The sequence below is a fragment of the Lissotriton helveticus genome, chromosome 8 (assembly GCF_964261635.1).
Source record: "Lissotriton helveticus chromosome 8, aLisHel1.1, whole genome shotgun sequence".
In the NCBI taxonomy this organism is placed as follows: Eukaryota; Metazoa; Chordata; class Amphibia; order Caudata; family Salamandridae; genus Lissotriton; species Lissotriton helveticus.
Window position 1 is genome coordinate 1,196,370,080 of NC_136069.1, and position 25,212 is coordinate 1,196,395,291.

General features: G+C 42.5%; 1 protein-coding gene across 2 annotated transcripts in view; it reads right to left on the minus strand.

Moving 5' to 3' along the window:
* LOC144773239 (UDP-glucuronic acid decarboxylase 1) overlaps positions 1 to 25,212 on the minus strand; it is a 161,121-nt gene that overhangs the window by 26,064 nt on the left and 109,845 nt on the right. For both annotated transcript variants that reach the window (XM_078658145.1, XM_078658144.1), the window contains exons 10-12: positions 15,180 to 15,299; positions 8,087 to 8,130; positions 1,144 to 1,204 (exon numbers count right to left, since the gene is read on the minus strand). In XM_078658145.1, coding sequence (XP_078514271.1) covers positions 1,144 to 1,204; positions 8,087 to 8,130; positions 15,180 to 15,299 — 225 coding nt within the window. The remainder of the gene's footprint in view (positions 1 to 1,143; positions 1,205 to 8,086; positions 8,131 to 15,179; positions 15,300 to 25,212) is intronic.

The window sequence follows — 25,212 nt, forward strand, 5'->3', positions numbered from 1 at the left end:
CTTAGTGCCATGAAACCGCCTGGTGTGCATGCGCTTACAAAAACCTTTAACATAATACGAGATTGATATAAGACACGTTTGAAAGACTCTTAATTGAAATAGGGGGATGGCAAGAGTTGGCCAAAATGACAGGAAGATCCCAGAGATTAGGGGAGAATGAAAGGAAGAGAGAAAAGAGAGAGGATGTGCCATAAAAAAACTGAGAAAAAAATCCAACCTTCTTATCATTTCTCATCCGGTCATAATTTACCAGACAACACATACCGTGCAAGGGCCTGGACTGTAGCTCTGGAGGGAGCTAAATGGGGGAGCTGCTGAAGTACAGCTGAGGGACCAAACCTGTAGCTGCTGTTAGCCGAAACAGTTTCATTGTGACTAGCTGAGTGACAAAAACCTACAGCCTTGGCAGTTGTCAAGTGAAAAAAAAGCTTGACACATCAAGGCTGAGCTGACAGGTCTGTGCTAATTCTACTTCTGCAGCTCCAACCTCACATTGTATATGTCATGGGGAGGAAAGAGAGAGAGAGAGAGAGAGACAGAGAGACAGACAGAGAGAGAGAGAGAATACTGTTGAGTGGAAAGGGTACAGTACAGCAGCTGAATGCTTCGATGAATCAATCAATGAACACAATCAGCAAATGTAGGCTGTAGAAGTTTATCAGCTAACAATTAAGACAGTAAACCTTGCAGTCCAGCCCCGGAGTCCTCTCAATAAGCTTACCAGAAGGACGTACATATCAGTAATTCTGCAAGGCCTGGTAAAATTCTCCTAAACCCTTCATTTGGTTTTTGCAATTCAAAGAGGCTTCTAAAAACAGGAACAGTGTGCCATACTTGCACCAATATGTACTGAAGCTAAAAAGCACTCCATGAATGTGAAACTAGAATGTAAAGCATAATATATATGCTTGCACCATGCTAAAGCTATGCACTTACAGAGCTCAAGTACATGAACATAAAGTTTCAAAATGTCCATACCTGTGTGAAGGGCAGATTTGTAAACAGTAGGCAACCAATATGGTATGCAAGTATAATATAAGTTAAACTATTGGTAACTACTAAATGAGTGTCATCGTCCACTTGTGCCATTTTTGAAAAACACAAAAAGAGAGGGAACAGAAGTGGTTTGTGCAATATGCTTACCAGGTTGACTGGACTGCTGACATTGTTGTTCATCAAGGACACCAATCCATTCACAAGGTCACTGAAAGTGATTAAGAAAATATAGTTTAATAGTCACAGAGGGGCAGAATAAACCTAAGCTCACCCATTTTCTTATAAAGGCAGAACTCAAATTGAGCCAGAGGCAAACCTAAAGTGCATGCATTATTAGTGCACATCAAAGGCTAAGTGAACATTTATTTAACAAGTGAAGAGAGTGCAGCCTTCTCTAGACCCCATGTATATAAAATAAACTACTTGTCATCCTCAAGAATGGACAACTCCGGTTCTAAACATCATATTTGGCAGTTTATATTTAAATATCTCCAGTAGAATTTGAGTGTTTCATGTTAAAGGCAAAAAAAACACCATTCCACCATAAATTATACCAAAGAAAGGTAAAGAGCTGTTCCTGCCCATGAATATTCCCTGCAAATGGAATCTGACTGCAACAGCGCACACAATATCTAAAACGAATCCATTCTTTGCTAGAGTGGCTTTTTTTCTGATGGCACAAATAAATCTAGCTTTATTTCTAATTTCATTTCTGCTGAAACAATATATATTTGGTGCTTTCCCAGAGTGCCACACAAAAATGAATGTTGACTAATGTCCATGCTGATAAAAGGGTTATTATAAATTATATAAAAGTATGACTAGTCATAAAAATGCCTGGGCGGTGAATTCCGTTCCGCTCGCGGAATGTGGGTAATTTCGCGTTCCGCGGAGAATGCAAAATTGGCCAAAATTCTGTGTTCCGCGAATTTCTTTTGCTTGTTCGCGTTCTCAAATGCGTGTTTACGAGATATTTCCCCCTGAGCACGCAAACAGCGATTGCGAAAAGCAAAAGAGCATCGTGAACAAGCAATTCCGCCCGTTAGCGGAATTTGTGTGTTCGCTTAAATTTTTTACCATTTTGCGGAGAGTTGCGTAACGCGATTACGCAAATTCCGTCCACCCCTAGTCATAATGAGGGTGTGTATGTGAAAAATGCATTTTTTGGGACAAGAACCTTCACCCACCGAAGGTGACATGCTTCATTATTCTGGCCCTTCCTCACAACAAGAACGAAGGAAAGAGCAGCCAAGAGGGCTAGACACCATAACAGATACTCACTCCTGGAGGTACTCCTGAAACAAACCTCTGACAGACTGGTATGTGCAAGCATCTTTAGCCATTTAACTGATACCTTAAAAAGAGTGGTAAACAAGAACTAGCATATCTTAAATACCGGTGAGACACCTCAAGAAACCAATGTCTGCCCTGAAAAAGAGCAGGAACATCAAAGATATAGTGGTCAATGCAAGACCTCAAGTTACTCAGAGGGACAATCACGACACTCTATGGACATTACCCCAAGTCAGGGACATTTCCTTTGTGGATCACGCTCAGTTTGCCATCTGACACAACCACAAACTCAGATTGATTTGGGACTTCGAGCCCCCTCGATTCTGAATAGTCACACAAACTACAATACCAGTGGGGTGATAGATGTCATCACCTGTCCCTGCAAACTCAAAGATGTGGGCATGACACATCTCAAAATAAAGACAAGGGTGGTAGAACATCGTAGCTCTGTGAGGTGTAAGAAGGCCAACACCAATATGATCGGGCATTTTCTGAAGTCACAACACACTAATAAAGTTATTAAATGGACTGTCATTGACAAACCCTACTACACCACACATATGGGTAGCTTGGATGATCTGCTGTTACAGAGGGAACAGCAATGGATTTATAGATTGAAAAGTCATCTACAAGGACTAAATGATGACATGCTGTGGACTGCACCAGGTTCATTGGGCTGATTTAAGATTCACTATTGACCACATTTTGTTTGATATGATTGAATATATGTAGATGGAGTATTACCAGAAGAATATCTGTTCCAAATGCTACCAGCCCTTCTAATAGTCACATCCCACATAGTTTCTAATGGCTATCCGATGGGACTCCATATACCAGAATACCTCACCTACACTCATCTTGTCCTTACAAAAGCCACATCGAAACCCACATCTTAATCAGTCTTCTACATGGTTACAAAACTTAATTAGTGTAATCTTCACTAATTCAGTTAATATGCAGCCATTTGGTTGGTTTTCAACACTGAATTGACAGTGATGCATGCGTGCCCCATAGCAGGCACCAGGACTACAATTAACATGGTCCCTGGGGACTGGCAATCGTTGCAGGACATAGAGACCTTTGGCTGCTCTTCACACCATCAACACGGATCTCTTTAAAAGAGACGCACCGGCTTGAGGCTTGCTCCTCTTGCTGGGTACGCCGAATGAGGACACAGATTCTCAGAAGGTATTTTTAGTCTTTCTTTTCTCTCCTCTATAAGCCTTGACACACAACCTGATCTCTACTTGCTGTGTCACCTTGCCTCTTGCTTTGGCTGAAAACTGGATAATTCTACAAGTGATTAGAGAAGCATTGCTTTGAATGAGTAGTGTGTGGTGAGCTGAATATCCCGTTCAGATTACCTCCTCACCAATTAGATGCCACCAGTCACTAGTACTCACACTGGTGTTGGGCACACTCACCCAGGTCTACTCACATTTGCTTGGTAGTGGACTTGATGTTATTCTGTGTGTAGGTTTGAATGTTTTTAACGTTGTCCTTTATTTCCTTATTATGTAGTACGACAGTGGACCCTCACAAACAAGGAGATTGGGAGTCCCGTTCTGTAGCAGTTGGCTAACCACCATTAGGTTTTATAATTTTTGTTTTCTATCACTGACCGACTATAGTAACGGGTCGCGACGAATGTCCCTGAACCCTTGGTTTGGGTCACCTATAGGGGAGAAACATGTCAACCATAAAAGGAAGGAGAAGAGAAGGAAGAAGGAGGAGGAAAAGGAGGAAGAAGGAGGAGGAAAAGGAAGAAGGGAGGAGGAAAAGGAAGAAGGGAGGAGGAAAAGGAAGAAGGGAGGAGGAAAAGGGAGGAGGAAAAGGAAGGAGGGAGGAGGAGGAGGAGGAGCCGGTGGCGGTGGTAAAGCATGTCATCTTTGAGTGGGTGAGGGTTCTTGTTCTAAAAATGAATTTGTTCACATATACGCTCTTTAGGAATAGGAACACTTGTTTGTGATCTATATTGATAAGGAGTAGCTTGCTTCCGGTTGGGTTATTAACTCCTAACAGACCCCTTTTAGCAACAACTCAACACACAATGCTGGTCAAAAACTAGACACTACGGTTTGCTTCGACAGTTCAAAAAAGGTAACAATATCTGTTGGAGATTACCTGGTACTATTCCTTTTGAACTTCCTAATAATCTGAGAACCAAAACAAATAAATGTTTTGAAATTAAAGTCTGAGACTGAAGGAAATTGCCCCTCCAAACGCAAACACAGAACCCCCCCACAGAACACCTGGCAAAATAAGGGAGCAACCAAGATTAAAAATATTTTTGATTTTTTTCTGGAGTCAACAAAACTTTAAAAACAATTCCTCCTGAAATAATCAATAGTTCACTCAGGATCTGGCTAAGATGAAACTGATTTTACACCAATATGAGCAGACATGGTGAAGAAAGTGCGAAGAGGCAGCCAACGCAAAGTATAAAGAATATGCTAAACTTTATTAAGAAATGTTTGCAAGTATAAGAAAACACATTTCTAAATCTATGAAGTTGCCCAATTTGGCTAAAGGACTCTTCAGAGTTCGAGATAACCTCCAGCAACCTATATCACAAGCATTCGGTTTCCAAAATCCATGGCTTGATGTAACCAAGCAGACTTGCACTTGGAGACCAAAATATCTAACATACTAATGAAATTTAATTTTCTCCCATTACTTATCTACGGACCCCTGATGAGTAAAATAGTTCATCAGGATCTCCGCAATTAACAGAGTTCAAAGCTATTTCTCCAACTGTCAAAGAGATGGTTTCCAGCATTCGACCATTGGGATCACCTAACAACCAAGCAAAACAGTCAAGGTCATGCTCTCCTAAGAATCAGAGATTATAGTCCCTATATTCCATCTGAAACTTAATTAACAGAAAAATACCCTCTGCTTGGAAACGAGTTGTTGTGAAACCCTTACTGAAAAAGCCTAATGTACATCCCAAGCAGGTGAGTAACTATAGACCAATCTCACCCATGTTATTTGGAAAAGTTCTACTGACAGTCAGTGAAATTTATTTTAGCAAAAACTGTTGGATCCACATAAGGCAAGTTTCAGACTGGGCTCAGTACGGAGATGGTGGTGGTGTCTCTCCTCGATGATCTCAGGACAGCGGTGGATAAAGGAGAGCGGTGGATAAAGGAGAGCGATGGATAAAGGAGAGCGGCGGATAAAGGAGAGCGGTGGATAAGGGGGAGGTCACTGCCCTTGCCTTCCTCAATTTATCTGCCACCTTCCACATCATCGACCACTCAGTACTAACTTTAAGATTAATCGAAGCAGGGATCCGTGGCAAAACCCTGAAAAGGATCAAAGGATCCTTTTGTTTCTTCATGAAAGAACACAAACTGTGACTAAAACATAATTCTTTCCCAAGCCCATAAATGTTAAATATGGAACAACACAGGGTTCAATTTCGTCTCTGCTATTATTTAATATTTATTGACACCCACTTATTTGCTTAAATCTTTGCCCAACGTGATCCTGGTTGATGTACCAAACTCAAGCTCCATCGCAGTCAGCATCAAATTGCGCCTAAGATTCAGTCTACAGAATCCATGGACTATTATTGGCACTTCAGGCTTCTTGACTCTTTCTTACTTAAAACTTTTTTTTTTTTTTTTTTTTAATTTTCATATCTCTGGTTGCCCTTATTGAAGTTCTGTCGTTTTGGTACCATTACTTTGTTACATTTTGCTCTATTTTTCTAATTTAGTTTGAGATTTCTATCGTGTTACATTTTGACGTTATCACTGTTTTGATACTGCATTAAATACTTTACACATTGACCTAATGTAAGTGTGTCTGCTCTGCATCATAGCTATCAGGGAATTAATCTCAGGTTAATTATAGTGACTTTGAGGGTTCATCCTGACAAGGGATGCGATTATTATTTGAGGTGGGTAGTCACCGACACAAATAATATTCCAATTCCTTACAACTAACACACAAACATGAATAAATCAATAAATCAATTCCAAAGCAATGCTTAGAGATTGTATTTTAAAACAGCTGAACATCTTCTGACACGGTTATATATCCTTAATGCACATGCACCTTATATTGGCAGTAAATCTACACCCTCAATGACCATAGTAGACCATCAGAGTTTGCCACTCTTCACAGTCTTGGGATTTCACAATCTGCATTTTATTGCAATTTTATGGAGGGATAAGGCTATAATCCTACGTTGTATTTTACAGGGAGAACCAAAAGTGAAATCCTGCTAATAAATAAATTGGGGCATGAATATAGATATGTTTTGTTTTAAAAATCCAAGGAGGACCCACTAAACATGTACATAGCACATAAAAGAAGCAGGAGATATTAATCAAAACTTTTAAATTTCCAAAACAAATGTACAACTGTTTTTTGACCTGTCTACTTAATGCTTAGAACAAGTGGCTGTGTAATTTGGCGGTGGGCTCAATTAGAAAAACAGAACTCACTTTTGGACTAAAAGAGAAGAGAATGTATGGAACAATATTCAATAACCGCTGTACTAAATTTATCAGGCAGACCAACAAGGCTAAGAAGTAAGAACACACCTACGAAAATCCCAAGAATTAAAACAGACCACACACGACACTAATTCTTGCTGAAGCTACCACTCCTTTCTAGAATTCACGATCAGTAGAATTAAAGGCCAAACCATCACTGCTTTCCTTCCACCATCTAAAAACTCACCTTTTCATACTCAAAACTAAACGTATTATCGTCAATATTCCAATCTTCCTTTTGGAGGTGCTGCTCGGATCCTGCTGTTTGCTGATAAGAACCCAAGACTTGTTGTGCTATGATCAGAACCAGCCTTCTTAAGTGCTGATTCAGTTTTCACCTGCTTCATTTTAATTATTTGAATGCATAGTTCTATATAGTGCTCAGGCACAAACTAGAACATTGGGTATTTTACATTATAAGACCAAATAAAAACAGTAGTCAAGAAAGTAAAGATCTATATCTCACACCAGGCGTGCGGTCACGGGGCACTATGGTAGTAGAGAAGGGGCTGCAGACACTTGTGCGATCCCTCCCTTTAATACGGGTACCCTTGGTGCTATCTTCAGAGGGCATTCCTTTGTTTGCAGGTGGGCGTGGTTCCATGTAAATGAGGGATTGATTTTGCCTCGGTGTTGTATTAGTGACAGGGCAGCAGAGGCAAACAGGCCCGTAGGAAAGGCACTTATAGTGCGCCACAAAACGTTGGTACATTGTGCGCCTCCCAATGGCGGACCTCTGCAGGAGGTAATGGAGGCCCTATGAACCCCCCAGACATCATTCTGGTGGCGGGCACATTTACTCCCATAATGCATCTGCAGGGGGATCTTAGACCCCTCTTTAAAGTGCAGGCGACTTGCCGCCTGCACAGAGAAACACGGAGCAGCTTTGTAACAGTCGCTCCTTTTTCACTGAATGTGCTGCCACCAGGTCAGCCCAAGCTCATGACTGCACTGAGGGCAGCACATTTATCATAGTAAGGCGCACTGTCCCTGTGTTCGTGCGGCACACCTGTTTAAAGGTGCGCTGTGGCACACACAGGGACATTGTGTACTGTCTTTTATACGAGACCAGAAGTGCACTTAGTCAAATAGATAATGCTTAAGATTTCTCTTTGCATACTAATGATCAGCTCTCTGGATGGTAGATGCAAGAAAGCATGACGTTTGGATCCAGTTCACAGAATAATAACAGTTGCTGAAAATTTCTCAGGCGCTTAGAGGAGCAGATTAGCACAAATTCACTGTGTGGACCAGAGGGTACCAGATAATCACTGATTTAATCGTCTTACCTAACGTACTGGAAAGCGCGCGTCTGGGTCCCAGAGCCATAAACCTGCAAACAAAATAGAAAAAGAGAAAAAAAGTAATGTTACTTGTGCCGCATGCTGTCTGTAATGTAGCTTCTGCATTGATGAGAATTGCAGTTATCCTTGATGTTCTGTGGATGAAGAAACAAATGTGCAGGTGAAAACAGTATATCCCATTTAATTATACATTTCAATCATCGAAAATCTTTTTCACACTTTACTCTCTGCTAAAAGACTCACCACATATAAAGGTGCCTAAAGAGAGATACATGTGTGACAAAAGGAGTGCACATTTCCTAAACGAGGCCTTTGAAGACCTAGAGTACATGTTCAAACTACTAATTAAAATAACCATGCAATATCTTGGATTCAATATTTTTATGATGGTTGACCAACTAAACTCAAGCAGTGGATTTGACCAAGTTAGACTGATATATATTCTTCTAAACAAACTTTTTACACCCAAAAGCCACTTGAGCTTCATATATGGTTCAACAGAAAATAGTACCACAAAAGTGGCTTCCTTTAGGTTAGTGTTTGCCCCTTTTTAAACAGTCGCTAGAATTAAAACGGATGCAAAGATTGGCTAGGCAAGGAGAGGCAATGCAGGGTTCTTACAGACAGCAAACCAACGGCTACACCGATATACGGACGCCATTACGGCAGTTCCTTCTGTGGTTGAGAAGGTCAGCGAGACGCAGTTCAGTTATTGGCACTCAATTACATGCTCCATTTATTCTTTAAAGCAATGAAGCACTTTAGCATTAGTCTTAGCCCTGCACGTCTCTAGCTGGCACTAATGAATATTTAGTCATCGGAATCCTGCCTGCTTTCTGTCTAAATGGTAATTTGGAGAATTGCGTTCTTTGGTCTGAGTAGTGTTGTCAATCAATTCAACAATTGAAAAGTTTTCTATGGATGGACATTGATTCAGAGACACAGATTTGCCCTACATTACGGATAAGATCAATGTTAATGGGTTATCTTGACGCTATGTATTGACAAAGGGGATTTTGTGGTTTTTGTACAATATCGTATTGTTTTACCTCTATCCTCTACGTGCTTCAGTAGAATTCTTATTTTATACTCACTATGTTGAAGTCCTCTGTGATATAGGACACGCGTGCTAAATTTGGGTTAGAGACCTGGCTAAGTAGCAAATCTTCTGCCTTAGGGTACAGTAATGTAAACAAGATGAATCGATCTTGCATTTTCAGTAAAAAGTCTGGTTTGAAGGGGGCAAAAGCAAGATAGAAGTTTTCCTTGAAGGAAGGTGTCAAAAATGATTTGGGGTGGGGGAGGGGGGTTACAGTTGTCTGTCACATTCTTAAAGCATGTGTTTCAGTTTAGAAAGACAGTTCAAATTTCAATTTAATTTAACTTTATAGCCATTAAAAGTTATACCTTTCAATAGATGGTGCATAACCAATACGCAAAATAGCAGATCAGAACAGTAATACTTGATGACATTACATTTCATTTATAAGAGGATGACTTGATCAGCTGGTAAATCTCTCCTTTTCGGGCAGCTTCAGATAGAATGTCTGAAACATGCGATTTTAATTTTATAGCTGCTAAATAAACCTGTACTTGGATAAGCATGGACTACATTGTGGTCCTCGCAAAGCAGATGTATAATGTTCAGCTATGGTTTCTGAACAGGAATGTATAATAGCCCAACTTGGTATTTCTTTCTTTCTGCCCTGCCCAGTAGCAACCTTAGACATGTCCCTCTCACCCAAGACCCCTCCAGTTCCCTCCTTACTCCCAGTCTTAAATGCACACTCCTTAACTGTAGATCGGCTTCCAGACATGCTGCGGACATAGATGAGCTCATCATTCCACAGGAACTAGACCTGCTATTGTTAACTGAAACCTGGCTAACTGATTCCTCCACCCCACTGATGGACATTCTAGTTACCCCGAACTACGACATCATCAGATTAGACAGAATCGGTAAGATAGGTGGAGGTATAGCCTGTATTCATTGTAGTGACATCACTCTAAATAGAGCCACATCCCCGGTCTTCACATCCTGCGAATACTTCTGCCTAGTCCTTAGCAGCAACGGCAAACAAGCTTGCTCATTGCACATCATCTATCATGCACTAGGTGACAATCTCATTTTCTCTGAAAAAACTCATGGATATGATTTCAACTAACAACGGTATGCAAAACAACCAAATATTCTTCGGCGATTTCAATCTCCACTGGAATGACAACAACGACACAATTGTCAACTGCCTCAGAAGCTTCCTGGATGATCTAGCCCGGACTCAAACCTGCAATGGCCCTTCACATAAGAAAGGTTCAACCCTGGATTTAATCATTTCCAAAACGGACGTCATTCAATTGGAATCGATACCACCCTGCGACTGGTCTGATCACCACATCATTACCTTCCTTATCAAAGAAACAGTCAAATTTAACTCAGTTCAGGCCACAAAACCAAAGATCTGGAAAAGAGACTTGAAACAACTCAACACAAACACACTACCTTTCTCAAGCTACAACCTTCTAATGCCTCCTGCTGGCACCACAGACGAGCATGATCTCACCAACCACTACCTCAACTCGATGACCGCAATAATCAATGAGGTAGCCCCTCTTCAACTTAAGAGAGTCTCCACTAAAGACTCAAAACCTTGGTACAATAGCCTACTCAACAAAGATAGCCGCTCTCTCAGAGTTGCTGAACGCAACTGGAGATCAGTCCCGTCGACTATTCACCTCAAATAACTAAGGAAAAAGAGAAATGCCTATTACAAGAAGATTAAGCGCACCAAAGCAGACTTTTTCAAACACCAACTAGACCAAGCTAGAATTCGCCCCAAAAAACTATTTGAGCTAATCAAAACTCAATCTAAGGACGCCCCTCAATGGTTACAAGACGCCGCCCAAGCGCAACCCAACTGTGAACAATTCTCCGCCTTCTTCACTCAGAAGACCCTCAACATCGAGAACGATCTCTTAAAGGACTGTGTACTTTATGCTGTGCCACATTCACAAACCCCCCTCGTCACCACCAACTACTACACACCAAATCCCTTCAAAGTGTGTCCCAAAGAACAATGCCGCCAGGTCGTCCTTTGACACCTACTCGGAAGAGGCTTTGGGTAAGATTCTAAATGCCATGAAACCTTCAACCACCTCATTGATCCGCTCCCTGCTAACGCTGTTCAAGACCTAACCCCATGGCTGCTTCAGCTATGGACCAAAATCATCACCAGTTCACTCCAACAAGGTTGCATTCCAGATACCCTCAAAGTCGGTCAAGTCTCACCCATCCTTAAGAAACCAACAGCTGACCCCACGAATCTTAACAACTATCGTCCTATATCCAATATCCCAACCCTGGCCAAACTGCTTGAAAAATGCATGCACCACCAACTAACAAAACATATCGTTCACTTTGACCACGACAGCCACCAATCAGGCTTCAGAGCAGGGCACAGCACGGAATCAGCCATGAGTCACATTATTGATGATGGACTTCAAATCCTGGACCAGAACGGCTCATGCCTACTCATCCTACTGGACCTATCCTCAGCTTTTGATACGGTCAAACACGAGAGTTTGCTGGATCTGCTCAGACTGAGGATGGGTCTTTCAGGACCAGTGCTAAACTGGTTTACCTCCTTTCTAGATAACCAAACACAACAATTCAAGATTAACAACACTCTTTCCAACCCAGTTCCAGTAAGGCTGGGCGTCCCACAAGGATCCTAACTTTCCCCGACATTGTTTAACTTGTTCATGGAGCCGCTCACCGAAATTCTTCAAGCGACTAACGTGCAATATCATATGTACGCTGATGATACACAACTGTATCTAAATATTAACACCGTAGAAGACATTAAACAGCTTAACTCCACACTCATGAACACCCAAACATGGTTGGCAGAAAATCTTCTCAAACTGACCGCTCTGAAGACTGAATTCCTCCTTATAGCCCCCCGCTAAAATCCCTTTGATGCAAAACTTAATCCAACATCTCACTGCACTCAACGTGCAACCAACTATTGTGGACTAAGCAAAATCACTGGTAATAACTCTGGACACCAATCTCACCATGCAGAAACAAGTCAGCAACGCTACAAAGGGAGCAAACTTCCAGTTAAACATTCTAAGGAAGTTGAAGCCATTCTTGCCAGTCAACGACTTTAAACAGGCTGTACAAGCGCTAGTTATCCCCCGTGTGGATTATGGTATTGTCTCTCTATGCAGCCTCCCATAAGCGACTACAGCCCCCCCTTAGAGCATCAATAAACTCTGCAGCAAGACTCCTCACCGGTCGAAAAGAAGTTCCCACATCTCCCCTGACCCAAAATCCCTGAACTGGCTCCCATTCGAAACATGAATTCAGCAAAAAATTGCTTGCATGACACATAAGGCCTTACACCACAAGGCACCCATTTATCTCGCACAGAAATTGACAATCTCTGGTGGCTCAAGGTCCTCTAGGGGTGCAGATAACCTTCTACTGAAACCTCAAAGATTCAATAAAAAAAAAAAACATATAAACGAACCTTCTCTGGGATTGCGCCTAGGATTTGGAATACTCTTCTCCCTGAAACCAGATTGAATTCTTCTTTGTAGCTTTCCAAAAGGAAGTAAAAGCGATTCTCATGGCAAAGTTTACTTGACCACTCTACCCGGTCCTGAACCTTTTTCATCCGAGACTCGCTGCTTTTGTGCTTGGAACAACTATGATCCCATGCTTTGGTATTTTACGACTTTTTGTGTGTTTTATTTTATTTATCCCATGCTTGTTCTCTATATTGTGTCTTGCTATTCATTTGGTATAATCAATTCTGTTCATTGTAAAGCGCTCTGATATCCGCAAGGATCTTGTTCGCGCTTTATAAAACCTTCTAAATCAAGGCCGGCCTTTAGAACGCCTGAGCTAAGCCACGCCCACAGCGCAGGGCTTCAGAGGAGCACAGGAGGAGGCTGCACCGACATGACTGCAAAGAAGAGTACATTTAAACACGGTTTCTGGAGGCTGCTTGGGCAGGGTGACCATATCTTGAGAAGCAAAAACCGGGATATTTTGGAAAAAGAGAAGGAGGACTACAATTTTTAATCAACGGAATGGCGCAGAATGAAAACTCTCATCAACATAGGGTCACAGAAAATGCATTAAGAAAACAAATAAAATGTAATTTCTAAAACCAACATCATACCTATGAATTACATTACTTACTTTTAACAGCGCCAACTACCACAGCTTTAGAACACCTAAAAAAGTGCCTTTCACGGTTTTCAGTCGACCCCCTCTAAAAACCGGGACATGAGCCAAAATTGCCGAAATCTGCCGGGACAGCTGGTGCAAAACCGGGACGGCCTGGGCAAATCCAGGACATCTTGTCACCCTATGCTCTGTGCCAGTATCTGCATTTTTAATCTTTTACTTCACTTGATTTCCATTTCATTGGTTCTCTCCCCACCATCTCCCTACCTCACCCCATTTATTCATCACAGACAGTTAAATAGAAAGAATGGGAGGGGTGCCAAATATGCTTTCACCCAGGGGGTTGTCTAAGCAAAGGCTAGCTGAGTTTTAGCCAGGCTGACCCGAATTATGCGATTCTACGGCCATAACGTTTTATATATAATTATGGATTTGCTTAATTTGCCACATAATCCATCTGCTGCACAATATGTAGACTTTCCCCCAAAAATGTGTTTCTACCTTAAACGGATTATAAGTCATTAAAAGCACAGTGACAAATGTTCCGCATAGTGTAAGACCCTTCGCAAAAGTTGAATAGCCACCTTTTAATTGCCTATTGCTGCATTTGTGTGTAAAAACTGTCCCTTATTAGGTGAAACCTTTGCCCATACAGTGTTAGCAGGTGTAAAAAAAAAAAGACAAAATAATGCAGTAATACGGTGACAAAAAGTGTGACATTACGCCACGTAATTTGCCCTTTTTTGCAGCACAATTTAGTCAACGCTGCTACATAATTTGGACGTCCCATTTTGTATAATTAAAGTGGCCCTGGCTCTAACGCACCTTCTACAAATGAACTTAGGCAAAATTACCGAATTTATAATATGTGGTTGGATTCAAGTTGCAAAACCTGGAGGACCTACTTTTCTTAATGCAGAGACAGGAATTTAAATTGATGTGGCCTGCTACAGCCCTATGGTAAAGTAGGTTGTATTGCACTGCCAACGCATTAAAGAGGCAAGTCAAGGCTTAGCTCTTCTTTACCCTCACCAGATCTACAGTCGATTTGAAAGGATAAGGAAAATGTCTCCATAAACCACTGTAAAAGTTAAATATGCATTCCTGGCAACTTAAAACCGTAACAAATTAAGACATTCCCATGGCCCTGTTTATACAGAATCAAGAACGGCCAATTGGTCATGTATTCAGCAATAATACAAGCAGCTTATCTGCAAGAGATCAATTTACAATGACAGTAACATTCAAAAGCAAGGCACCTCAGGGCTGATTTAATACATGCATCTCTAAATAAGTCAATTTAAAAAAGCAACTCAATGAATGGACATCATCTAAGTTAAGCAGCTTTAACTGTTTCTCTACATGGTCGAAGGCATAGGCGACTAAAAATCGACTTCAACAAGTATCTGTGAGCGGTTTACAAGAAGGGACACAAAACACAGACTCAATTCTAATTCTTCAAACTGATAGTCACTTGCCGGCAGGACAATGGACCCGCCAAGTTGCCCTAAAACCATCACATGGATTAATGAATGTGGACGAGGTTGAATCATGAAACACTGTAGGATGCTCATTCGGCGAATGCATATGCTTTGATGTTTACATTTTAAATATAGGGACCCTTTAGTTGTCAGAGAAAGGAGTGCGTCTGTTGAAATGTACAGAAGCAGCTTAATTAATCTTTTTCCAGATAATTTATTAGACAGCAACAGCAACAGCAAAGAAACACCCAACTTAAGGCAATGATGCAAAGAAAATGTCAACACTTTTAAACTTAGCAGGATATACATTAGTGAGACAATCATACCGTGAATGGAAGAACACTAACAACTTTGGAACACAAAGGGTTAAAATTCTGGGAGAGATTCAGACAACACGTACCGTTAAGGGTTCTCCCTGGAGAGCCTGAAGGATGAAGTTACTAACAACCCGACCATCGTTCATGTGCATCCGAGGACCGAAGGTGTTGAATATTCTGGCCACTCGCACTTCCACTCCTTCCTGAAGCGGGGAAAAACAAAGATGGCAGCCATTAGCACAACAAAAGGGTTATTCATCAAAGTCGGTAATAGATGAAGGCTAAAAAGCAAATTCTCAATCCTCCCTTATTGAGTCTGGCCACAAACCGCTTTAGCTGCGAGTAGGCCTCATGTGTACACAAAAGCATAAAACATACAACATACAGAAAGGCTTCAGGGGTGCCGCCTTTAGGGGACTACTTAAAGGGACGTCGGCCACGTTTTGGATTCGCTTGCAGAATTTCACGGATGTGTGCATTCTTTGTGGCAGTTGTGAAGTAAGTTGGGGATGGGTAAGCAGTCCACAGAGACAAGCGCCATTTGGTAATCTGCACAAGCTAAGCAGTTCTACCACCAGCAGGAAAAGTAGAACGAATGCTTCAGTAAACCGGCGTGCGAACAAATACCTCAGCCATGTTCGGGAGCTGCGCTCCCAATCAAAGCAGGGGGCAGCCGTCATATTCTCATCTCTTCCACGCACAACAGGCAGCACAATATGGCGTTCTTTAACGAGAACACAAACACAATCCATACTGGCCTGTGTTAGCGACAGCCCACCATCTCCCTTCTATGAAGAATGGTCAGGATTAGGGTGGGCAATGCTGCAGCGGTGTCAATCTGCCATGCTGCCTCAGGCAGCCACTCAGGAACGAGGCTCGGCAGAGACCAAGGCCCACATGCATTAAGGGTTTTTTGCATTCGCAAACGGTGCAAATCGCAAAATTCGGCCGTTTGCGAATGCAAATCCCGTTTTTGGGATGCATGAAGCTTTTTGCCATTTTCGCAATTTAAGAAATCGCAATTTTTTTGCGATTTCTCAAATTGTGATTGCATTTAAGAAATCGCAATTTTGCGATTTCTTAAATGCAATGCATGATTTTAAAAAAAAAATGCGAATTCGCAAACTAGAAGTGGTAAATTACCATGAAGTTAACCTTCATGGTAATTTTAGAAAACTTTCAAAAATGCACTAAAGTGCATTTTTGAAAGTTTCATTTTAAACTCACACATGCCCTTTGAGCAAGTGTGTGTGCAAAAAGTACTTTCAGGTACATTTCAGGGGTGCAGGGGGGGGGGTCCTTTAGACCCCCCCCTGCACCCTTGAAATTGCATTCTCATTTTGCGATTCCTTAATTGCGAATCGCAAAATTGGGAATCGCAAATAAGGAAAAATAAGGAATCGCAAATAAAAACGCGAATTTTTAATGCATAGGTATTTGCGATTTCTAAATTGCGATTCCTTAATTTTCGCAATTTAGGAATCGCAAATACCAACAATGATGCATGTGGCCGCAAGCGCCTACACGTGGGGAAGGATCATTTGAAACGCAGGAGCTGGTTATGTCTTAAGTAATAATATTGTGAGGTATCTGAGGGCTGGGCGCAACAGTCTGGAACCTGCAGATCATTCATCTCCTAAAGAGTGCATTAGGAGCAAAAAGGACAAAATGATATGCTAGAGTCTAGAATTTCACATTTTAATAAAAAAAAACTAAACTTAGAATAGCTCCTTTCTCATTAAAACTTCAATTTTGACATATTGTTTTTGATTTGTGAATTAAATCATTTCCATAATCTGTGGACCTGCTTGATGCATATGTATGTGTGTAATGTTTTTAGGTTCAAATCATATAGACTCGTTAGGCGATGGCCCGAGCTTCTAGTAATGATTCACTGGGGGGTCCACGAAAGTCAAAAGCTAAAGAACCACTGACCTAGACTAACAGTGACAAAGCATCGAGAGGTAGTGCCAGGGAAAGAAACTCTGGTTTACCACACGTGCAGAAGTTTCTATCTACAGCAGAAAAGGGGCGTGATTCACTTGAAATACACAATAAAGAAAGAAGCAGCATCTGCATTATTAACAAGTATTTGCAATGCAATCGGTCTCGCCTTTGGGACCTTATATGTATTTAGCTGTGCAGCACATTAGCCTGCCGCTGAAACATCTATGGTTCTTTAACATGGAGGGAAAGTAAGCACCAAAATTCTTAACACACCAGGTATGTGAACACATGGAGAGAAATATTGCCTTTCAGCAGGAAATGGAGTCCAAAGCTCCGTTTTTAATATAAAACCAGGGACTTCAGTGGTCATATCACTAAAAATACAAGATTTGAAAAAAATACTATTGTCTACGGGTGCTCTTGGAAGACAATTTCTATGGACTGGAATCTAGAGAATGCTAAAGTGATTCTGGTATTTTACTGACCCCTATTGGTCATTTTCTATCAGGAAAGTTAGAGGCAGTTGCCAGAAAATATAAAAAGTCCCTCAGCAGAAAGCAATTCTGGTATTTTACTGACCTCTACTAGTCGTTTTCTATCAAGACAGTTAAAGGCAGTTGAACAGAAAAAAAAAGTCCCTAAGCGGAAGCATACAAGTACTATGGTTGATCTCCAGTGCCCACAAAGAACATACACATATAAGTACATACTAAAGTATAAACATGAGGTCTCGAATGCTCGACCTAAAAAGATAAGGACGCTCAGACAGCACCCAAAGGACTGAACCATCGGAGGTTCAATATGTGGACCAAGGAGCCGCTGAAATAAACCAGACCAGCTGATTATCCATGGATGATCCGATGAACTTACTTGGGCAAGAAATGCGCATTATTTTTGTATTAATATAGTGCAGGAGAAGAGACCAATTACATCCTTGTGACCAGCTAAATACACATGCAGTGTCACAACCCTGACAAAGATGTGGCTATGCTATGTGTATTTTCAGGGCCGGGGGAACATATACGTTTTAACTTCAAAGGTTCTACGCAAACGCTAAAATAAAATTCAGAAACTATTAGAAAGTGTCATTTGAAACCTGGATTTGACATACAATGGCACATTATTATATTAGTTTGATATTATCCACCAATCTTCAGTCCTCTGTGCATTTCAAATACACCTAACAGTGGAGTATTTGCATGTGAATTCTGGACTAAATGCTGGTGACTGAAAGTATAATATTAATGATAACCTTGTTCACAGCTTTTTAAATACATTTTGGAACTAAAAGAATGTTCTGCTATGAAAATGTGTGTACTGATACTTGATTCAGGGTCTAAACCTTCACTAAAAGAAAGGAATAGAGAGCGGACCACCATTTTTTACTTGTCCCATTGTTCTGAGAAGTGCTTAACTTGTTAAACACCCAAGTGTCAGGGTCTTCGTCAGGAAGCTACTGGAGATTGCTCCACCCATTGTTCATGCTAGGCAGCCGATGCCAGGTGGCAACACAATTCATTACTAACCATAAAACGCCTGTAAATATGACAATTCAGAATATTCCATGACCCCCAAAGCTATAAGAATGGCTTGGGTGGCAGGTATTAAGTCATTTTTAATGTATGTTACATTAATAAATAAATGCTGCTGTGCTCATCTCCAAATCAGACAAACAGTGTCACCATGTGGCAGGCTGTCAAAGGTGTTGTTAAGTGCCAGTGCCGAAAACCAGAAACCGCGGTCTCAAATTAAGCACTGGTTACAAGAGGTGCAGTAGTAGAACACATGGCTTGTGAGGATGAAGTAGCATTTGCAATGAGCTGTCAGCAAGGTTGCACAGTCCAAGCCCCTCCATACCATAACCCCTGAGCAGACAACATCACCAGGGATTCACCACCTGTGTGCGGATGCTGCCATCTCTCTTCGTCTCCGCACTGGTTAACCTCTTAGCTACTGAGGCTTTTTTCCCCGCAGTACCAAGTGGTTTTTTTAGGTAATGGACACCGCGCTTACGCCTCCGTAATTGCTTTCCACACAAAAAATATCCAAGCCAAATTTAGCCATCCCCCCGCTGCCCCCACTCACATCATGGGCAATATCTAAAGGTACAGCACAATCTCCACTCTCCTCCGCTCTCTCATTCATCCCAAACCCCATACCACTACAATGATCCCCAAAATACCCCTTTCTGGACTCTTCCCTACTCTACTTCATCTTACATCATCTCATTCCTCTTTTTACTATTCCTTTACCCCAAAACAAGACTTTTTAAACCTTTCCCTCCGACTCTTCCCCCTCCACCTCCCTTTTACTCATCCCAAGCCTCCTCCTACGGCTATGAGCTCCAAAACAAAAACAAAAAAACGAAAACATTCTAAATCCTTCCTCTTCTATCCTTTTCAATCCAAATAACAGACTAACATGCCCACCACTCAAATTACTTTCATATTTCACTATACCAATTCTCCACTAATACTTCATGGGTTCTGGAGTAGCCTGCTACTCACCGAAAAGCACTTCAGCACTTCATAAGGGGTAGAAAACGCTATATAAATGCAAACCCTTTCTCCTCCTCTATTTATTTATTTATTTTTGCAATTTGTTAAGCGCGAACATATGCCCAAGGGCGTCTTGGCGCTAAAAACTCGACTGATATCTCTACCCATGTGGTTGCTGCGTGATTTACTGGGAAAATAACCAAGTCTTCACATCTTTACGGAAAGAGTAAAGGGAGTGGCTCAGTCTAATTGAAAGCGGGAGTGAATTCCAAAGTCTGGCTGCCGTGACTGAAAAACGTCTGTCACCCCAGGAGACCGTCTTAATGCGAGGCACCGTTAATTGTTGCAAGGTCGTAGATCTTAAATGCCTTGCCGGAAGATAGAGTTGGAATTGATCCCTAAGGAACTGCGGGCCAGAGTGATGCAGTGCTTTAAACACCAGACAGAGTGTTTTAAATTGTATACGATTTTTTATTGGTAACCAGTGGTAATTCCGAATAATATGAGCAATAGGGTTAAACTTGGGAGTTTTGGATAGTACTCTAGCAGCAGCATTTTGGACTGATTGCAATTTGTTGACAACCCGGGCTTGAGAATTGGCAAGAACGTCATTGCAATAGTCAAGTGAGGATAATACCAGAGTACTGACCAAAGTTTTACCTGCACTGTCAGGCAGGAATGATTTTTTTAATCAATTTTAACTTATAAAAAGCTGTAGCTGCAGTCTGGTTAGCTTGGGCGGAGAAGTTGAGATGTTCATCAAACATAACTCCCAAATTCCTGACCTTTGAAACTGGGTTGGGCAAGGTTCCAAATGATACAGGCCACCAAACGGAAGACCATCGAGGGGAGAGATTTCCAAAGATAACCACCTCGGTCTTCTCGGAGTTAAGTTTCAAGCAACTTGAGGACATCCAATCTCCGATTGCTTGCATACCCTCCTGGAAGCGCTTCGCCATCTCTTTCCCGTTGTTGTTGATGGCGAGGACTAGCTGGGTGTCATCAGCGTAGGAGGTAAGGCCCATCCCATAATGTTTGATGACTCTGGCTAGGTCCGACACATAGATATTAAATAGTGTCGGACTCAGGGATGAGCCTTGAGGAACCCCGCAAGGTAATGACAACTCAGCTGATTGAAATGGTCCTAGCGTAACTGTCTGGGTTCTGCCGGACAAAAAAGATGTAAGTAGGCTTATGGCTCCCGATTGCAGTCCCATCCTTCCGACACGGTCGATCAAGGTGGAATGATCGACCGTGTCGAGGGCCGCAGAGAGGTCCAGCAGTACAAGTACTGCTGTACCCCCTTGGTCTCTAATGACCCTGATGTCATCAGCGGCTTTAATGAGGGCGGTTTCCGTTCCATGATGTTTTCGGAAGCCAAACTGGGTGTTGTCCAGCAATTGATGTTCCTCCAGATACTCAGACAGCTGCTGGTTTATTGCTTTCTCTGCCACCTTAGCCAAGAGCGGCAGACTGGCTATTGGTCTAAAAAATTTTGGCTCATCCATAGCCAGATGCTGTTTTTTTAAAAGCGGCTTTACAAGGGTGTTCTTCAAAGCTTTTGGATAGCTCCCTGAGTTAAGCATACAGTTACAAAGTTGTGTGACTATAGGAACTATTGAGTCCAACACAGGTTGAAGAACTTTGGGAGGACACAGATCTAAGGCCGATCCTGATTTTATGGATTTAATAATATCCATGGTTTGTTGCTCCGTTATTTCTTTGAATTGGGAGAGAGGACTGTCAGATGGTTTGAGGCAGGTAGGATGTGTGGACAGATCGTCTTTGGCAGCAAAGGCTACATAAATGTCATTAACTTTAGTATAAAAAAATTTAGCAAGTGCATCGCAAAATGATTGAGACGGGGTTGTTACCGGCTAATTGTTTGACAACCTCATAGTTGTTTATTTGAATTTTTTGCATTCTCAATTTGGGTGCTAAAATAATTTCTTTTGGCTTCGGTGATCATTTTTTTATAGTTCACCAAAGAAGCCTTGTACCGAGATTTATTTTCTGCGTCAGAGTTTACGCCAAGCCCTCTCCCTATTCCTACATATTTGTTTTTGCGTTCTTAACATATCCGAAAACCATGGAGCAGACGGGGTTGATCTATTTCTGGATATAGTCTTTTGGGGTACCAATTTATTTATAGCATTGCCTAGCCAGTTAGTATATTGGCTCATGGCACTGTTAGGGTCATCTGCAATAGTCGGGCGGGTGTTGTCCAGCAGTTCTCTGAAATCTTCATTGTTTAGATCGCTCCACGCTTTAAAGGTCGTTCGGCAGGAGTTGTTTGGTCTGCCTAGTGACATCTCATTAATAATGATATCACAGAGCACGGCATGATGGTCAGACCAAATAAGCGGGAGACTGTCTACAAGAGAGATCCCCTTGAAGCTGGAAAAGATGCCATCTAGCGTATGGCCTGCCTCATGTGTGGGCAAGGTGACCAATTGAGATAACCCCAGAATTTCCATGTCCGACAGTAAAGTCTGTGTTTCACTATCATTACATTTTTTTAAGTGAAAATTAAAATCGCCCAGGACCGTGAAACAGTCCTCCAAAGCTAATGATTCTAATAATAGATCCAAATTAGACAGGAATTGAGCGCGGGCTCCTGGAGGTCTATACAGGAGCATTCCTTTAAAATTATGCGAAGGTGTTAGCAAAATTGAGAAATGGGTGGCTTCACATGAAGATGAAGGTATGGGGGAGAGCGTCACCTTAAAGATATTGCGAGCAATTATTCCTAAACCACCACCCTTCTTTTTGTTTTGTCTGTCATGTCGGTAGATTCTATATCCTGGTGGAACCGCAACCACCAGATCAGGATCGGAGGTGTTGTCCATCCATGTTTCGGTAACGAATAGGATGTCTAAATTCCGGTCTATAATAAAATCTGAGATGTCCTGTCTGTGTTTCCCTAACGACCGGGCATTAATGAGTGCCATAGATATGTTTGGTTTTACTTTGCAGTTCTGTTTATTGGGGGGAGATATGCTCGTTATAGAAGGTATTAAAACAGTGCATTGAGGGCAGGTACTATGATTTAGTAACGGAAATAACTCCGGATCAAGCACAGGGCATGTATTAATCGAGGTGGGGCGATAATGTAATAGCGAGGCTTTTGAGTAGGAGATGCGAATTGATGATTGAGCAGGGGTCATGGCCCTAGGCCCGGTCCCGGCGCGGACGGGCGCAGACGGGCTTGCCTTTGGCGCGCCTTTGGCGCGCCCGCTGCGCCCGCCCGCTGTGCGGACGGAAATCCATCTCCTTATATCCGTCAATTGAGGAGGGTGGGAGGCGGCCAGCCACTCGACCGGAACCCTTTCCTCACTCAATATGGCGTCTCGCTCCTACCCTTTCTCCCCGAGCGTCACTGATCAAACATGTGCGCCGGGAATCGGGGGTCTACGATGCTTCAGGATGTGCAGGTAATAATTAAAACAGCTGACAGTCAATGCGCTGATAGTGCAAAATTATACAGTTTAAAATCATTCAAACAAACAGAGCCCCCGGCTTCCGCCTCAGGGGAGAGACACGAATAGTCAGCGCGCTGCGCTAATAGGCAGGTTAGGTAGCCTGGGAGGGCGGGAGGCGGCCAGCCACTCGACCGCAACCCTTTCCTCACTCAATATGGCGTCTCGCTCCTACCCTTTCTCCCCGAGCGTCACTGATCAAACATGTGCGCCAGGAATCGGGGTCTACGATGCTTCAGGATGTGCAGGTAATAATTAAAACAGCTGACAGTCAATGCGCTGATAGTGCAAAATGATACAGTTTAAAATCATTCAAACAAACAGAGCCCCCGGCTTCCGCCTCAGGGGAGAGACACGAATAGATATCCCTCCTCTAACCTCTCCAATCCTAATAACGGACTAACATATCCACCACTTAAATTACTTTCATATTTCACTATACTAATTCACCACTAATCCTTTATGGGTTCCCGAGTAGCATGCTACTCAACGAAAAAGCGCTTTGACGCCTTGTCAGGGGTAGTAAGCACTATATAAATGCAATTACAATACAATCTCAGAAATGGTGCGCTTTGGAACAGCCTTGCCCCTTCTTTGCCTCAGCAAACCCAATAAGGAGCTGATCGTCCATCCTGTGGGGTTTGGTGCAATCAATATAAAAGAGAGCAATTTTAGAATCTAGTCTATGGAGTCACTCCTCTTCCCTGGAAGGGTGAGGCAGGGCTCAAAACCGGTCAGTGTGATACTTTGGCCAACATAGAACAAGATTTACCACTTTTGGAAGTAAAGAGATTTGTGTTCGGAGGACAAACTTATCCAGGAAGAACATAGTTTACTGAAAGCTTGTCGACCCTCGTGGCTGATGCAATTGTCACAAGAAAGACCGTCTTGATGGTAAGGAGCTCTAAAGGGCAAAAATGGAGCAACTCAAAATGAGTACACATAAGAAAGGTGAGAACAAGGTTCAGATCCCATTGGGACATGACAAATGGAGCAGGAGGAAAGAGAGAGCACAAATATTTAAGGAACCTAGTCAGAACGGGTGACTTAAAAAGAAAAGGTTGATACAGCAGCCACAGGAAGGCTGAAATGGCAGACAAATAACCTTTGACAGTACCCCGGGCGAGACCTTGACCGAAAAGAGAAAGAACAAACAACAGAACCATTGACAGAGGTGCAGCAAAGGGATGCATCTGGCGTGTAAAACACCACAAATCTTTTTCAAAGATAGGCGTAGATGTATATGGTGGAAGGACGCTTGACTGCAAGAACAACATCACAAACTAATGTAGGGTGATCAAACACCTTCAACTGGCACAGCTCAATCTTCATGCATGAAGCAGAGGGGTGTGCTGGTTTGGGGGCAGTACCCTGTCTTGATGCAACAGGATGTCCTCTCGAAGGGGAAGCCTGATCAGAGGAGCAATGCTCAAGCTCTCTGGACACTACACCCTCCGAGCCCAATCCGGGGCTACTAGGATGACTTGGGCCCAGTTGGCCCGAATCATCTTGAGAACTTGAGGCAGTAGTGGTATTGGGGGAAAAACATACACGAGACCTGAACTCCACTCAAGACAAAATGAATCTGAGTGAGAGCGGCTTTGGAAACTCCAACGTGCAGAAGTGAGGACATTGTGCATTCCCGTAGGCGGTGAACAGATCGAGCAAAGGCTTGCCCCACTCTAGAAACAGAAAGTGTGTCATCTCCGGTTGCAGACGCCATTCCTGGTCAGCCAGCAGCGGAGTTCATCCGCCCTGGCAGTCTAAAAAGCAGCCAGGTGCTGAACAATCAGGAAAATATACTGGTGATCCAGCCAGTTCCAGAGGTGCACAGTCTCTTGGCACAGGGTCCACAACTCCACTTCGCCCTGCTATTGCAATAGCACATGGCAGTGAAGTCTACAAACCTGAACCAGAATCCCTTTGATGGATGGTAGGAAGGCTTTCGATGCCTGACGGAACGCTCTCAGACACAACAAATTGTTGTGGGGCTGTGACTCCGCTGGAGACCAGAGTCCTCTGATCTCCACCTCTCCTAAATGGCCGCCCCAACGCTGAAGTGAAGCTTCTGTTACCACTGTGAGATTGGTTAGGGAAGGAAGAGGGGTCTGCTGATGAACCAATCACAGTTCTTTAGCCACTACTTTGGCAGTGCTATCCGATACCTGGACCAGGGCGAAGAACTTCCTCTG